A 15,747-nucleotide genomic window follows, 5' to 3' on the forward strand; every position below is an offset into this window, starting at 1 on the left:
TGTTTGAAAAATTTTGTCACGACCATTTACAGCGGCTTAAGGTAGTCTTACTGTATTGCATTCCCGCCCAAAAAATCTCACATCGGCCAATATCCTAACAAATCGCTCATTCCACGAGTGTTATTTTTTCAAAATCTTGGGCATTATATTATTTACAATCACTCATCCTTTATCGCTATGTAGTCAATTCTGGTTATAAATGGTTAAAAATTATTGAATACCGAAGATTGTGAAAAAATAACGTTCCAGAAATGACCGATTTATTACGATATTGGCCTATATTGGAATTTTTTTGGCGGGAAAGCATTGCAGTAAGACTACCTTTAAACCCTTTTGATACGTAACCGAAGACAGAAGCAATATATTATAGTTATAATCATTCGAAGAGTTTTCTGTGTTATTCTATTTCAGATTTATGACAATGGTATGATGCTGTTTTCAAGTACTGGCATCCCTACCACCGCGTACGATGGAACTTCAGACGGTAAGTATTGATTAGTAAAAAGATAAAATCATATAAATTCATTTGTATTGAAATGTATAGAGAAACCTGTGAACAAAAGACATACAATACAAGGTATAGACCCTACTTGGCCTTTATAGACAAGTGGCCATTTTTTGCAGGTTATATTATTCCTTTTGAAGGCTCGTCGAAGAGTGGCCTTTATGTTTTAGTACTCTTTATTATGAGGTGGTTGTGTAACATAGGTTTGACTATAGTATTATTTAAAAAAACGGAGCGAAAAAAAACCTACCTTTAGTCATTTTTTCGCGCTTTTGGCAATTCTAAAAATCAATTTGAAAATCGAAATTGACTAGAAAGCAAATTATAAATCAAAATTACGATAGGCCTTTCTTAGATTTGTCAAGCCTTTACAAATTGTTTGGAATTCTTGAATAATTACCTACGTCAAACAACAGAAGAAGAAAGAGACTTCAACATAATGGCGCATTTAGTGTATATTAAACCACACATAATATAATACAAAAGAAAGAGCCAGTTACTTGTAACAACAAAAAGCAAAACAGGAAATGTGTTGGGTAAATACGTACGAAAGCACAAAACCTATAAATACTCACCATCCGACAACTGTTCAAGTACGAAGAATGATCCAGAAATACCCGGAATGAAGACTTAAATAAAGTCCATGCAACAAAAGCTTTATTAATGCGTAATATATCATTTGTACAAGGGTAAAACGTCAAACTTTTACGGTGTATGTCTATCATACCAACGGTGTATGTCTATCATACCAACGGTGTATGTCTATCATACCAACGGTGTATGTCTACCATACCAACGGTGTATGTCTATCATACCAACGGTGTATGTCTATCATACCAACGGTGTATGTCTATCATACCAACGGTGTATGTACATCATACCAACGGTGTATGTCTATCATTCCAACGGTGTATGTTTATCATACCAATGGTGTCTTTAGCACTCCAATCATTGATACTAGTATCATACCGATTTTGAAAATTCATTTTGTCCGATGTTCGCTATTTAAATAAAGGAATTTCTTTTTGAACTTTTTAAGAACATTATATTTAAATAAGTAATGTAAGATCCTTTATAAACAGTTTGCACTAATAGATATGTCACCAGGGCTACACCTGTCACCAGGGCTACACCTGTCACCAGGGCTACTTTACTAAGGTCGAGTAGGGAACTTCAGGCCCCCTGTTCGCCAAGAAAAGCTCAGGATCAGTATCAAATGATCCTGATGTAAAGATCATTGTTTCATTAAAACTAAAACTGATCGTATTTTGATGATAGGATTTTTAAAATCCTGGTTATTTTATAACCATACGGGAACTGTCCAAAAAAATTCTTTCCTCTTTAACTTTTATGTGGGAATGTTACATTTGGCGAAGACATTTGGTTATTTTGTTATGTGTTTAATGTACATTCAAAATAATGAATCTTTTTTCCCCTAGTGTTTGGCATTCTCAGCCAAGCGTTTGCAACACCACTTTGGTTCAAGCAGGAAACCGGTTTAGAGTACAAATTTACATACAAACATCTAACGGCGGCTTCTATGGTAGAGTAAGTATTGGCGCATGCGTGTGGGCATGTGTTTATCATTTATGCGCATGCGCTTGTTTATTTTCATTAAGTAGTAGTATGTCCATAAATCGAAAACATAGTTCCATCACGAAATCAATTCCTTACTTATAGATGACCTCATACCGACATTGTTATTAATAATGTTATGAACCGAAGGCTAATATGACAATTTAAAGCCCAATAATAAGGTCATTATGAAAACACTTAATTATTGACAATTTAATTAATTAACTTCACATAATATAAAAAAAAGTTAAGTACTTAGTGTACAAAAATTAACTAATGTAAATTTCCGTTGTTGTGAGGTATTGAAAATGAGTTTTTTTTTTAAAAAATGAATCGGAAACCTACCTTGAAGCAATTCAAAATGTGATTTTTTTTTTCAATTAAAAAAAAATGCAAATTCATAATGGCCGAACTGGAGAGCCGATCAAAATTCTCCAATCTCATTATATATAGCCGAGTTTTTTCACAAATGCCTTATTTTTTGCATAATGGCCTTGTTAAATGGTCATACTTCATAATAGCCTTACATTTGAAGTGAAATTATAAATTATATTATAAATTATAAAGGCTTATGAAAAATAAGGGAGAGGCTTTCTCTTTTTTTTCTCGTGCCAGGCCTGTCTATAATTTTATTATAATAGACACTTTTTTTGTATTCTATCTATCAAGTTTTTTTAAAAATTGTAACATGCCTTTCTGTATGAAACATAAACATGTCAAAAACCTCTCGCGGCGATATGCCATGGTCACATCGATAAGAAATATTTTACTATTTTCAAACTAGTAATAGGTCGGACAACATATTCCATTCTCTTCCGGTTTGTTCAAAATGAATTGATTAGATGTCTGATAAAGGGTGACTGTATCAGACATGCATCTATCAACATAAATCAATATACAAATGTACTGACAAAACGAGCTACCTGTATGTAAACATATTTTAATAACACTTTTCTTCGCTTCAGTGAAATTTCTGTATTTATCAAAAAAGGTTAGACTTAAACGACATGTAATGAGAGCGCAAAACGCATCATTAAGCGACGGCTTACTTACGCCACCGTAAAGCTAAGCTTCGTAGGTTCTCATTCAATTTAAAACTTTCTTTAAATATACTTGTATGGATTTCAGCGCTGGTGATAAAGCTATTGGGCAATCTAAGTGCGACTTACAGAGAATTGCAAACATAATTGGCGACTGTAAGGCGGATGGATACAGGGATTCACTGTCGGACGTGAAAGAAGCTCTTATTGTCACGTGGTCAATAACTCAAACCACTACTGTAAATATCTTAAACTTCCTCAATTCATGAAGTGTAATATTTATTAATAAATTGATATGAGTTGGGTGATAAGTAATAAAGCAGTAAATAAAATTGAATATTTAGTGCGCATGGTCCACCTATATCTTTAATCGTGTTGCTACATGGTTTATGCAACAGACAAAACATGGAAACAAAATTCGTAATATTTCTCACCAAAACATAAAATGATATAGCTACAATTCTAAATGACACACGATTGGCAAAAGATGATGTAGAACGTATCATTTGTGTGACGTCACATTTAACTAGTGACGTCAATTTGATACTAGTTAGTAGAAATCTAAATTGCACGAGTATCGGACCTGTTCATCTTAAATGTGTCAAAACCCGAAAGAAAAAGTGAAATATGAGCCCTCTTAAAGATAAGGGGTTAATTTCCCGGACCGTTGTGAAAAAAAGCTATTGTCCAGACAATTAATAAAAAAAATTATCACAATTTCAATGTTGGTATTAAATTGTTTTGCAGACATACTACTTTCAAGGAATTCTTGCTGTCAACGAAGCTAGCGAGACCCATATAATATTTCTTTATAATGATCCGGCTGGAATTCCCACGGGAGCTACACAATACTCAACGGTAAATCCATAAAATTACGTCCCTATGTATTATTCCTTGACTTAATATCAGAAGTTATCTCCTGTACCTTAATGAATTCATTTATACAGTATTGCAGGATTTTACGCAAGCATGACGGCATTATGCTTCATTGTTTAGAATATTTAGTATTGATTGCTTTTAATAATTAAACTATATGTACCTAGGTAAATTGTGAACACATACTGTTTTCCTCTGAATATATATATAGATTCTTTACATCGACATGTGGAGTAAGGAATTTCTAATTTTCTAACACTCTAGAACAGTATAATCATGAGAAAACTATGTTCACAATGTTATTTTTAGATAAGGATACACAAAGTTTCTTCTTCGTTTATTGAGGCCTTTCATTTACAAATGAATAGATAATGAAATTCGGTTGCTTTCAACATATTTTGTTCCTGTGGAATAAAAAGTTCAAGGAAACACGAAATTTTGTAATTTGTTGGTCCCCTTTACCCGCCCAGACCTACCCGCTGTGCAAGAATAATATTTAGATAGCCGAATGTCGATGTTAATTTGGGTCACATATCAGTGTTAATAAATGTCTGACGGACATTGTAAATGTAAAAATAATATCTAAATACAAGCATTGTTTTTTTTAATATTTTTATTATATAACTTCTGTAGGATTTCTTAGAATGTATATTTTTCAAGATACATGTACACCTTATTTAAAATGATAAGATACGCCCATTTAAGTAAAAGATATGCCTTACTGGAATATAGAAAACCTTAATTTTAATAAATATATATTTGAGCCGTGTCACGACAAAACCAACATAATGGGTTTGCGACCAGGGTTTGCTGTCCGCTATCAGTTTCTCTACTTGTAATAGGGTTTGTAAGCGAACAGCATGGATCCTGATCAGACTGCGCGGATGCGCAGGCTGGTCTGGATCCATGCTGGTCGCAAACCCATTATGTTGGTTTTGTCGTGACACGGCTCATTTGTATTCATTCAGGGTTACATATCTGGTCAGTCGGTGTCTGCACCTACAAATAACGCTGGAGTATGCCCTTATACGTCAACGACCATTGCAAGCGGATCAAAATTACATACTCAGTCGAACTGCAGATGTGGCGGACACACAGGAGGAATCTATTCCTTTATGACCAATAAAGGTAAGTCAGTCAGTCGTCACCAATGTCATATCAAGTATTCACATCAGAGGATATCAAATGAATGTGGATTCCATATTGAATAATCAAATGAATGTGGATTCCTTATTTTACAATCAAATGAATGTGGATTCCATATTGTACAATCAAATGAATGTGGATTCCTTATTTTACAATCAAATGAATGTGGATTCCATTTTGTACAATCAAATGAATGTGGATTCCATTTGTGTAATCAAATGGATGTGGATTCCACATTGTGTAATCAGATGAATGTGGATTCAATATTGTACAATCAAATTAATGTGGATTCCATGTTGTACAAATAAATTAATGTGGATTCCACATTAAATAATCAAATGAATGTAGACTCCATATTGTATAATCTAATGAATGTATATTCAATATTGTACAATCAAATGAATGTGGATTCCATATTGTCTAATCAAATGAATGTGGATTCCATTGTGTACAATCAAACGAATGTAGATTTCCTATTGTACAATCAAACGAATGTGGATTCCATATTGTACAATCAAATGCATGTGGATTCCATATTGTGTAATCAAATAAATGTAGATTCCATATTGTACAATCAAAGGAATGTGGATTCCATATTGTACAATCAAATGAATGTCGATTCCATATTGTACAATCAAATGAATGTGGATTCCATATTGTACAATCAAATGCATGTGGATTCCATATTGTGTAATCGTAAAAATGTGGATCCCATGCTGTATCATTGAATGAATGAAGATTTCATACAATTTAAACGCGTCGTCGAAACAGATCCCTTGCATATTAAGGCGGCATATTCAGTCACATGATTGCGCCAATTTGTTTGTGTAAACGTCTGCTGTAAAATTTCAAAATTCAGTTATTGGTTATAGTTTTCCTTTCATGTGAGTCGGGTTCAATGAAGAAAAATAGAGAGGAAGGAATACAGAAGAATAATGTCATTTGTACCTTTTTTCGCGAACGAACAGTGCCGTATATTGTTTGACGATATTGACCTGAGACACATTAATTTTCGGAAGCTTTTAACATTTAATTTATTATTAAAATTAAATTTTCATAAATTTTACTCTAGAATTATTTCAGAGACAGAATATACCGTATCTTTTGAAATAACAGTGTGTTCCGAACCATTTCAACATAACTTTATAAAAATATGCTAAAACATCAGTGCATTCACTCGATACATTGGATATCTATCGGATTTAACATGTATTTTTCTATGAAATAGTAACAAAAACATATGACCTGCTAGAAAGCGCTTGTTATGACAAATTAGTGTGTACCGTTCCCCTTGTCTATGGAAAGAAAACTGTATTCGAATTTTCTCAAAAAATATTCAGGGGTTTTCAGAATTTTGATATACTGTGGAAAGCTGATATAATTACGGATACTCTGCGCCTTATCTGATCAAAATCGGTTGAGTAATAAATAAGTTATAAATAAAAAAAACATACCTGAATCGAGTGAAAAATCGGCGTGCTCCGTACCCGAAAAGTCACGTCGTATGGCCACATTGCAATCGATATTCTTAAGTTAATCGGCAGAGTATCGTACGGTAAATGTCCGATTGCCGTCCGTTATCCGCCCAGTTTACAGCCATCGTACAGTGACTGTAAAATATACGGGCAAAAGCCGAGCTGTCTGACGGTATTGGTATTGCATGTTAACCTACGTTCGTACCGTTCTTCATGCCTCCTCTTTTTGCTGGCCTTTTCCCTTGTTTTCTTGGTTAACTTGCCCTCATCCCCTCTGACTTCTTTCCTACCTTTCTTTTCTTGCTGTTTTGGAAGGCATATTACAACTTTGATAAAGATTGTAAATGGGACTTAAGTACGTTAACAAAAAACACCTGACTGTGTGAAAATGCAGAACTTTTAAGGAGAGAATATATGTGTGTTATTAAGTTTCTTTATTCTCGCTATCTGTTGCCCGTACAAGCGAACCATCAAGAAGAGTATTAGTCGTTTTAGATTTTTTAGGCAGCGAAAGATACAGATACAGCAAGAAGCCCCAATTTCAGAGAAATATGAAATACAAGATTAACAAATGAAGGGCGGAGTTTAATGAAGGAAACCCGACACAATCCAGCAACACATGACCGCCGGCAAGGAACCCAGCAGGACACCAAACAAACCATAAGAGTGCACAAAGCCAAAGCCAAGAAGTTTCTTCTTCTTCTTCTCATGCTATCCAAGTGTTTAAGCACGTTTTGATACACGGGACCTCAATTTAAGACTCCACCAAAATAGCTCACAGAAATTTCAGATGACAAGCCCAGGAATCGAACCCACAATGTCGAGATTACAAGTCTAGCAATTTAACCGATTGAACTCTGTAGACTGGTTAACGAGAGATTGGTATTTTGTGATGGTATTTGTGATTTTCTCTCCTGATCCCGGCAGTAATCCAACTTGCCAGAGCACAATTCAGCCACGGCATCGTTCCTTGACAGTCTGTCAAGAAGGTATACGGTATTATTGCAGGGATTGATAACTTCTCTACAACGATAATGAACTTCACCGTCTAAGAATTGAACAAGGTCGCCTAGTTCACAGTCTAACGCTTAACCTGCCGTAAGATATGTTTAATACTCCCAACGCTATCCCTCAGGGCACCTTAAGACCATACGTGCAACATACTGCGTCTATCCGGGTTCTAGCCAGTAACGTGCCGAGTCGCCTTCGGTTATCACTCGGATATCGCTCGAAAACTGGAGAATTATTCGTAAAGCACAAAGTGTTCGGCTGGGTATCGGATTATATTTAACCGTGTCTGCTGCGGTGAGCTGTCGATGTACCAGATGCCGCAAGAAAATAACACCGCGCTAAAATTCTCCAATTACCCGTACGGTATCTCACCGGTGGCTTGACTTGACTTGACACCGGAGACCTTAAACAATTTGACAATATCAGCCCGTTAAGACATCAGTACCCCATCGTAAACCTAATCGGAGTGTAATGTGACGCACGCTTAGGGTAACTTTACTTTATATATAAACCATGTATACCGTTATGCCGTACGCTATACTTCGGAATCCGACAAAAGGTCATTGAATATGCAAATGTCTTAGGTCAATATTGCCAAACAATATCGCGTTGCTGTGTATCCGTGTTGGACATTTGAATCCACTTGTCCTAAGTAGAAGGAAGAGCCGATGGTTTGCGATTGGATTCCATATTGTGTAATTAAATGAGTGTGATTTCCGAATTATTTTGTAAAATGTTCATATAAACGTGACAAATGTATACCGGTTTATTTTGAAAGACACGCTTTACTAAGCCCCGCCCCTTCTTGAAGTGGAAGACACGCCTATTTAAACATTATTGTATTATGATTTGATATTGGCTTCTGAACTGCAGAGATGACTGTCGGTACAAGAAAAAAAAGAAATGTTTTATTGCTTGTAGTTTGCATGTAGACAGCTAATCCTATAATCTGATCTCTTCAGAAACGGTGAGAGACAAATGTCCATTAAACTCAACAATTACCGGAACCAATCTCAAATCCTACAACAAATTCTTAAAATAGAACATATCTTGTCATTTCGGCCTACAATCCAATCAAGAAGCTCCATTTCCGTGTATGCTATTAGTCAAACTGGTCTTGGCTCTTTCCGTCTCCTTTGGGCCCCCTTTTTTAAAAAATGCATGAATAATGTACATGAAAAACACGAAAATAAGTGACACAGTCTGAGGTTTATACTTGCTTGCTGACCGCCATTAAGCGATAGTATGTCCTTAAAACTAATAATTTGTTTATTTTCTTTGGAAAAAATTGCATACTACAAACACATTCCCATATTGAAATCAAAATTTTAAGACCCTCAGCTTTATATCTATATTATATCTTAAATTACATTAGTATTTATATTATATCAGATCCGATATTATTTCATATTTTACCAATTAAAAAAAAGGTATTATTTACTTTTGACTCGCATTGGACACCATAGCGTGTACTAATTGTTCCAAACCTTTTTTTTTCCTTTTTTTTCAGCGGCAGACGTGTGTGGTAAAAGCAAAGCCGACTTTACCGCCGAATGTAGTAAGTAATTTAGTACATAAATACATTAACATTTTCATATACTTGGACAAAATGACGGTGACTGACTTAAGTAAATTTGAGCCGTGTCACGACAAAACCAACATAATGCGTTTGCGACCAGCATGGACCCAGACCAGCCTTTGCACCCGCGCAGTCTGATCAGAATCCATGCTGTTCGCTCTCAGTTTCTCTACTTGTTACAGGGTTTGTAAGCGAACGGCATGGATCATGATCAGACTGCGCGGATGCGTAGGCTGGTCAGGATCCATGCTGGCCGCAAACCCACTATGTTGGTTTTGTCGTGACGCGGCTCATTTGTCTTTAAGTGAGGCATACTTTTGCCTTTTCACACGTGACCGGCAATTTTATGGTCTGCAATGTGACACTCTGTCCCGTTTATCGTGCTGACGTTGATCGACTGTAGTCTATTCAGCAAACAATGAAATTTAGATCAAGATCTATGGAAAATCAGATTATATGAGAAAAATATTGAAATTGGCGCAGATTTAGTGTTTTGCATAGAATTATCATTCTATTTATCTGCATCAATGAATATTATACTATTATTTAACAATTATTTACATCCAATCGCTGTTTTTAGTTGGTAACACAGGTGATATTCCCCGTATTGGACGCTGAAGTATCCAATATAGTTATTCTTTGTCACATTTTTCGTGATTTAGATATTTTATAAATATGTGATCAAACATTGAATGTGAAGAATACGGGACTACATTTACTAGTATACAGCTGGAGGAAATCAAATTAGACACGCCTGCTGGCTCAACTTATATGGTTTCTCCTTCTGTGTTCTTGTTAAAAACGTTTACCGTATTGTACAGCAAAATGTTAAATCCGTATTGTACAGCAAAATGTTAAACCCGTATTGTACAGCTAAATGTTAAATCCGTATTGTACAGCTAAATGTTAAATCCGTATTGTACAGCTAAATGTTAAATCCGTATTGTACAGCTAAATGTTGAATAGCTTATAATAGCTTATAATTAAAGATCTATTTGTAACGCATCAGCCGTCGTATTTGACAGATGACAATGAGGTGAACTTAATGAAACCTATATTCTTTTTTTATGAGATATATAGAGGATATTGAATGAGTGTACGTTTAATACTGAATTTATTGAACAAATTGAATTTGGCATAATATTATTTTAGGCTATTTAGCTAGGTTAATAAATTTAGTAATGAACTTACATGAATTTAATAATCTATTTATCACATACCAAAAATAAAGATCATAAGAACTGATAAAGAAATATTTTTATTGACGCGCCTAACATTTAGCACGTCTTAACGCTATGTTTGTATAATGCAAATGACGTCAAGTAAAAATATAAGGAGTCGCAAAATCGGCACAGGTGTGTGATAAATGATAATATCAATGGAATCTAAATTATATCACACTTCTTAAATCAGTAGATTTTTGGTTCTCATTCTTTTCTTAAATAAAAGATATAGCAAAAAAGAACGCTTAACGGATAGATATTTTTATGACGTCATGAATTACGTCACATAAATTATCGTCATTTCGGTGACAATTTTGACAATTTAGAAACCTATTAAATGTCTTAAAGATGAGAAAGGGATAAAAGGTCAGATGAGATTAAGACAAAATGTTTGGATTAATATGGACCACACATATATGTATTATTCCAAATGATAAATATCACGAAAGTTGTTCGGCGTTAACTTCTATGAATGCATAATTTAAACTTCTTGAAATCATATATTCATATTTATACAATCTTAACTTCATGAATTCATGAATACACGATTTCAGCTTCATTAGTTTACAATTCTAATTTTATGAATGTACGATTTTAACTTAATAAATTCATTCTTTTAACTTCATGGCTTCACGTCATAAGCTCGCGAAGTCAATTTGATAGATTCAAGTTTTCAATTTTATGAATGTATGAAATAATAAAATTGAAAATTGCGAGTTCACGGACTTATGAAGGTGACATTATATATTAACGAAGATGAAATTGTGAATTTGTGAAGCAGTTTCGCTGAAAGAATAAAGTTGAAATGACCCTACGGAGTTTTCGAACATGTCCATTTATGAACACAGCTTTATCAAAGGAAACGTTTTTGTTGTCATGATACATATTAATGATTTTAAATAAGGCATATTTAGGTTTATAACTTTATTCATTCAAAATTGATTTAACACAATTTTGATTATGTTATTCAGATAAAGATATTCAAACAGATAACACTATGAATTTCAATATGGCGTGTCGACCTCCACGTAATCCTCAAGACACGTGTCTAGGTAAGTGCGTCTTATACACGTAAACGTCTTATGGACGTGTAAATAAAATAATTATTTACTTAGACCGGGGGTTTCCTAAGGTCATTACTTAAATCTTGAATCATTCTTCATTTTATTCGACAGCCGATATAATTATTATAGTGTAGTATATCTACCAAGTGTAATTTAAGTGTTTTTTTTTTAATTGCAAATTGTATGTAATGTTATTTGTACGACTTATGGTGCATTGGAGGGTTCAGCATTACCTCCCCTGAAATAACGACTTTAACGTAGAATTTTGTTTCGACATCTTTTTTTTCGGTCGAAGTCCGTATGAGATCGGTTTGACTTCCTTTAAAATTTACAAGGAAGAATTGAATATATAAAGGATTTTCATTGGCCATTTTAAAATTGCAAACTGAAATCTAGGAATCTCATTGGCCATACTAAAATTAGTATTATAATCTAAAGGAACGCTTTTCACTCTAGTCGGACATAGACTAGCATGTAATGCGATTTTCAATTTATTCTGAGTATGTTTCTTAAGTATCTTTCTGCTTTAAGTGACCCTATGTAAGAAATTGAAATTTTACATTTTTGGGCTTTTGGACTTCAGTAATATCATTATGAATAATCATATATTCGCATTTTATTTCAGAGTTGGTATATTGTAGGGACACTGACTCTGGATACGAAGTTAACGTTAACTTGTTGCATGCACCTCATAAAACTAACACTGCCATGAAATTTCTAGACCAGACTCAGTTTGCTGCTAACACAGTGTCAGAAAGTACGAATCCTGTGTGTGCGCAAACATTTTCGTTAATAACCGGAACCACCGACAACTACAAGGCTGTAGTCACTAACAGTAATCCCACTACTTGTGACTGGACTTATACCGCAGGTGTAAGCAAGTTTCGTATGTATATAAATACCGCAGGTGTAAGCAAGTATCATATGTATATAAATACCGCAGGTGTAAGCGAGTTTCGTATGTATATAAATACCGCAGGTGTAAGCAAGTATCATATGTATATAAATACCGCAGGTGTAAGCAAGTATCATAGGTATATAAATACCGCAGGTGTAAGCGAGTTTCGTAGGTATATAAATACCGCAGGTGTAAGCGAGTTTCGTAGGTATATGAATACCGCAGGCCTTAGCTAGTTTCTAATTATGTATTTAAATACCGCAGGCAGCTGTAAGCGAGTTTTGTTTGTATATAAAATACCAGCAGGTGTACGTAAGTTCAAGTATCGTAAGCCAAGTTTGTATATAAATACCGCAGTGTAAGCAAATATCATATGTATTTAAATACCGCTGGTGTAAGCAAGTATCTATCAGGCCTTAGGTAATGTATTTAAATACCGCAGGTGTAAGCGAGTTTCGTAGGTATATAAATACCGCAGGTGTAAGCGAGTTTCGTAGGTATATGAATACCGCAGGCCTTAGCTAGTTTCTAATGTATTTAAATACCGCAGGTGTAAGCGAGTTTTGTAGGTATTTAAATACCGCAGGTGTAAGCAAGTTTTGTATGTATATAAATACCGCAGACGTAAGCAAGTATCGTATGTATATAAATACTGCAGGTGTAAGCGAGTTTCATATGTATATAAATACCGCAGACGTAAGCAAGTATCATATGTATAAAAATACCACAGATGTAAGCTAGTTTCGTATGTATATAAATACGGCAGGTGTAAGCAAGTATCATATGTATATAATTACCGCAAGTGTAAGCAAGTATCATAGGTATATAAACACCGCAGGTGTAAGCGAGTTTCGTAGGTATATAAATACCGCAGGTGTAAGCGAGTTTCGTATGTATATAAATACCGCAGATGTAAGCGAGTTTATTTATTTTAAATTCAATCGTTTAAACACTAAAGAGTTTTAGGTAAAATATAGTTACGTTATTTGGTTATAATACATTGTTGAGTACACAAGTTTTTTTTGCTAATAAGTACACAACAAATCTATATTGGACGATGCGCTAGATGAGTGCAATACAGGTTATAGAGCTGTGTGAGAGTGCAGCAGAATCAGCTTTATACTGACATCTTTATTACACACCTTTGTTTTTTAATACATGTAATATGGACAGAACCGCTATTTCTTTAATACAGACACAACTTTGTTATTTCGTGTACACCATGGGTTCGATAAGGGCGTGTTCAGCTTGGAAAAATGAAAACAAGAGTAAATAATTGATTGAAGGAGAAAAAAAAGAAACTCATCATTTTTGAGCCTCATAAAGAGACTAGATCCTACTCTATTGTTTATGTTTTTTTTTAAACACGTACAGGTCCTTAGTCTTTCTAGAATAAGACCGCGGCAGTAGATCCCCCACGCTACATACTGCACTCGTACCTACTTAACCTTTCGGGGAATTCTTCCCTGAGCGATAACTATAACACAAAAAATTTATAAATGATCTTGCAAAATATTCCGTCATTACTTTTAGAACTTTGATAATTAATAGCTTATTCTAATTAATATATGTAAGACCATTCATATTTCAGCCGCCTGCCACACTCCAGTTTGTGGTAAGAGTGTATGACTCAACAGAGGCAGACTTAGAGAGAGCCGGTGATGTTTACCTCAAAGCCACGTGCAACGTGTTGCCAAAGGAGACCATTGTTAATGTGGATACCAAGTGAGTATAAATGGTTACCTCCCTTAGTACACTTGCAACGTGTTGCCAAAGGAGACCATTGTTAATGTGGATACTTAGTGAGTATAAATGGTTACCTCTCTTAGTACACTTGCAACGTGTTGCCAAAGGAGACCATTGTTAATGTGGATACTTAGTGAGTATAAATGGTTACCTCTCTTAGTACACTTGCAACGTGTTGCCAAAGGAGACCATTGTTAATGTGGATACAAAGTGAGTATAAATGGTTACCTCCCTTAGTACACTTGCAACGTGTTGCCAAAGGAGACCATTGTTAATGTGGATACAAAGTGAGTATAAATGGTTACCTCCCTTAGTACATTTGCAACGTGTTGCCAAAGGAGACCATTGTTAATGTGGATACAAAGTGAGTATAAATGGTTACCTCCCTTAGTACATTTGCAACGTGTTGCCAAAGGAGACCATTGTTAATGTGGATACTTAGTGAGTATAAATGGTTACCTCCCTTAGTACATTTGCAACGTGTTGCCAAAGGAGACCATTGTTAATGTGGATACTAAGTGAGTATAAATGGTTACCTCCCTTAGTACATTTTTGCAACGTGTTGCCAAAGGAGACCCATTGTTAATGTGTGGATACAAAAGTGAGTATAAATGGTTACCTCCCTTAGTACATTTGCAACGTGTTGCCAAAGGAGACCATTGTTAATGTGGATACAAAGTGAGTATAAATGGTTACCTCTCTTAGTACATTTGCAACGTGTTTGCCAAAGGAGACCATTGTTAATGTGGATACAAAGGAGACCATTGTTAAGTGAGTGAGTATAAATGGTTACCTCCCTTAGTACACTTGCAACGTGTTGCCAAAGGAGACCATTGTTAATGTAAATGGATACAAAGTGAGTTAATGTATAAATGGTTACCTCCCTTAGTACACTTGCAACGTGTTGCCAAAGGAGACCATTGTTAATGTGGATACAAAGTGAGTATAAATGGTTACCTCCCTTAGTACAGTATAAATGTTACCTCCCTTAGTACATTTGCAACGTGTTGCCAAAGGAGACCATTGTTAATGTGATACTTAGTGAGTATAAATGGTTACCTCCCTTAGTACATTTGCAACGTGTTGCCAAAGGACGACCATTGTTAATGTGGATACAAAGTGAGTATAAATGGTTACCTCTCTTAGTACACTTGCAACGTGTTGCCAAAGGAGACCATTGTTAATGTGGATACTTTAGTGAGTATAAATGGTTACCTCCCTTAGTACATTTGCAACGTGTTGCCAAGGAGACCATTGTTAATGTGGATACAAGTGAGTATAAATGGTTTTACCTCACCTTAGTACACTTGCAACGTGTTTTTGCCAAAAGGAAACCATTGTTAATGTGGATACAAAGTGAGTATAAATGGTTACCTCTCTTAGTACATTTGCAACGTGTTGCCAAAGGAGACCATTGTTAATGTGGATACAAAGTGAGTATAAATGGTTACTCCCTTAGTACATTTGCAACGTGTTGCAAAGGAGACCATTGTTAATGTGGATACTTAGTGAGTATAAATGTTAGCCTCCCTTAGTACATTTGCAACGTGTTGCCAAAGGAGACCATTGTTAATGTGGATACTAAGTGAGTATAAATGGTTACCTCCCT

The 15,747-nt window shown here is 35.1% G+C and overlaps 1 protein-coding gene across 1 annotated transcript in view; it reads left to right on the forward strand.

Annotated features, from left to right (window-relative positions):
• The window catches only part of LOC132754082 (uncharacterized), a 32,621-nt gene that overhangs the window by 13,018 nt on the left and 3,856 nt on the right, over window positions 1-15,747 (forward strand). The window contains exons 3-11 of the mRNA XM_060744679.1: window positions 412-484; window positions 1,945-2,053; window positions 3,209-3,359; window positions 3,868-3,978; window positions 4,965-5,124; window positions 9,139-9,186; window positions 11,402-11,482; window positions 12,120-12,367; window positions 13,984-14,117. Coding sequence (XP_060600662.1) covers window positions 412-484; window positions 1,945-2,053; window positions 3,209-3,359; window positions 3,868-3,978; window positions 4,965-5,124; window positions 9,139-9,186; window positions 11,402-11,482; window positions 12,120-12,367; window positions 13,984-14,117 — 1,115 coding nt within the window. The remainder of the gene's footprint in view (window positions 1-411; window positions 485-1,944; window positions 2,054-3,208; window positions 3,360-3,867; window positions 3,979-4,964; window positions 5,125-9,138; window positions 9,187-11,401; window positions 11,483-12,119; window positions 12,368-13,983; window positions 14,118-15,747) is intronic.

Source organism: Ruditapes philippinarum, unplaced genomic scaffold (assembly GCF_026571515.1).
Source record: "Ruditapes philippinarum isolate M1 unplaced genomic scaffold, ASM2657151v2 ctg971_1_1_1_1, whole genome shotgun sequence".
NCBI lineage: Eukaryota > Metazoa > Mollusca > Bivalvia > Venerida > Veneridae > Ruditapes > Ruditapes philippinarum.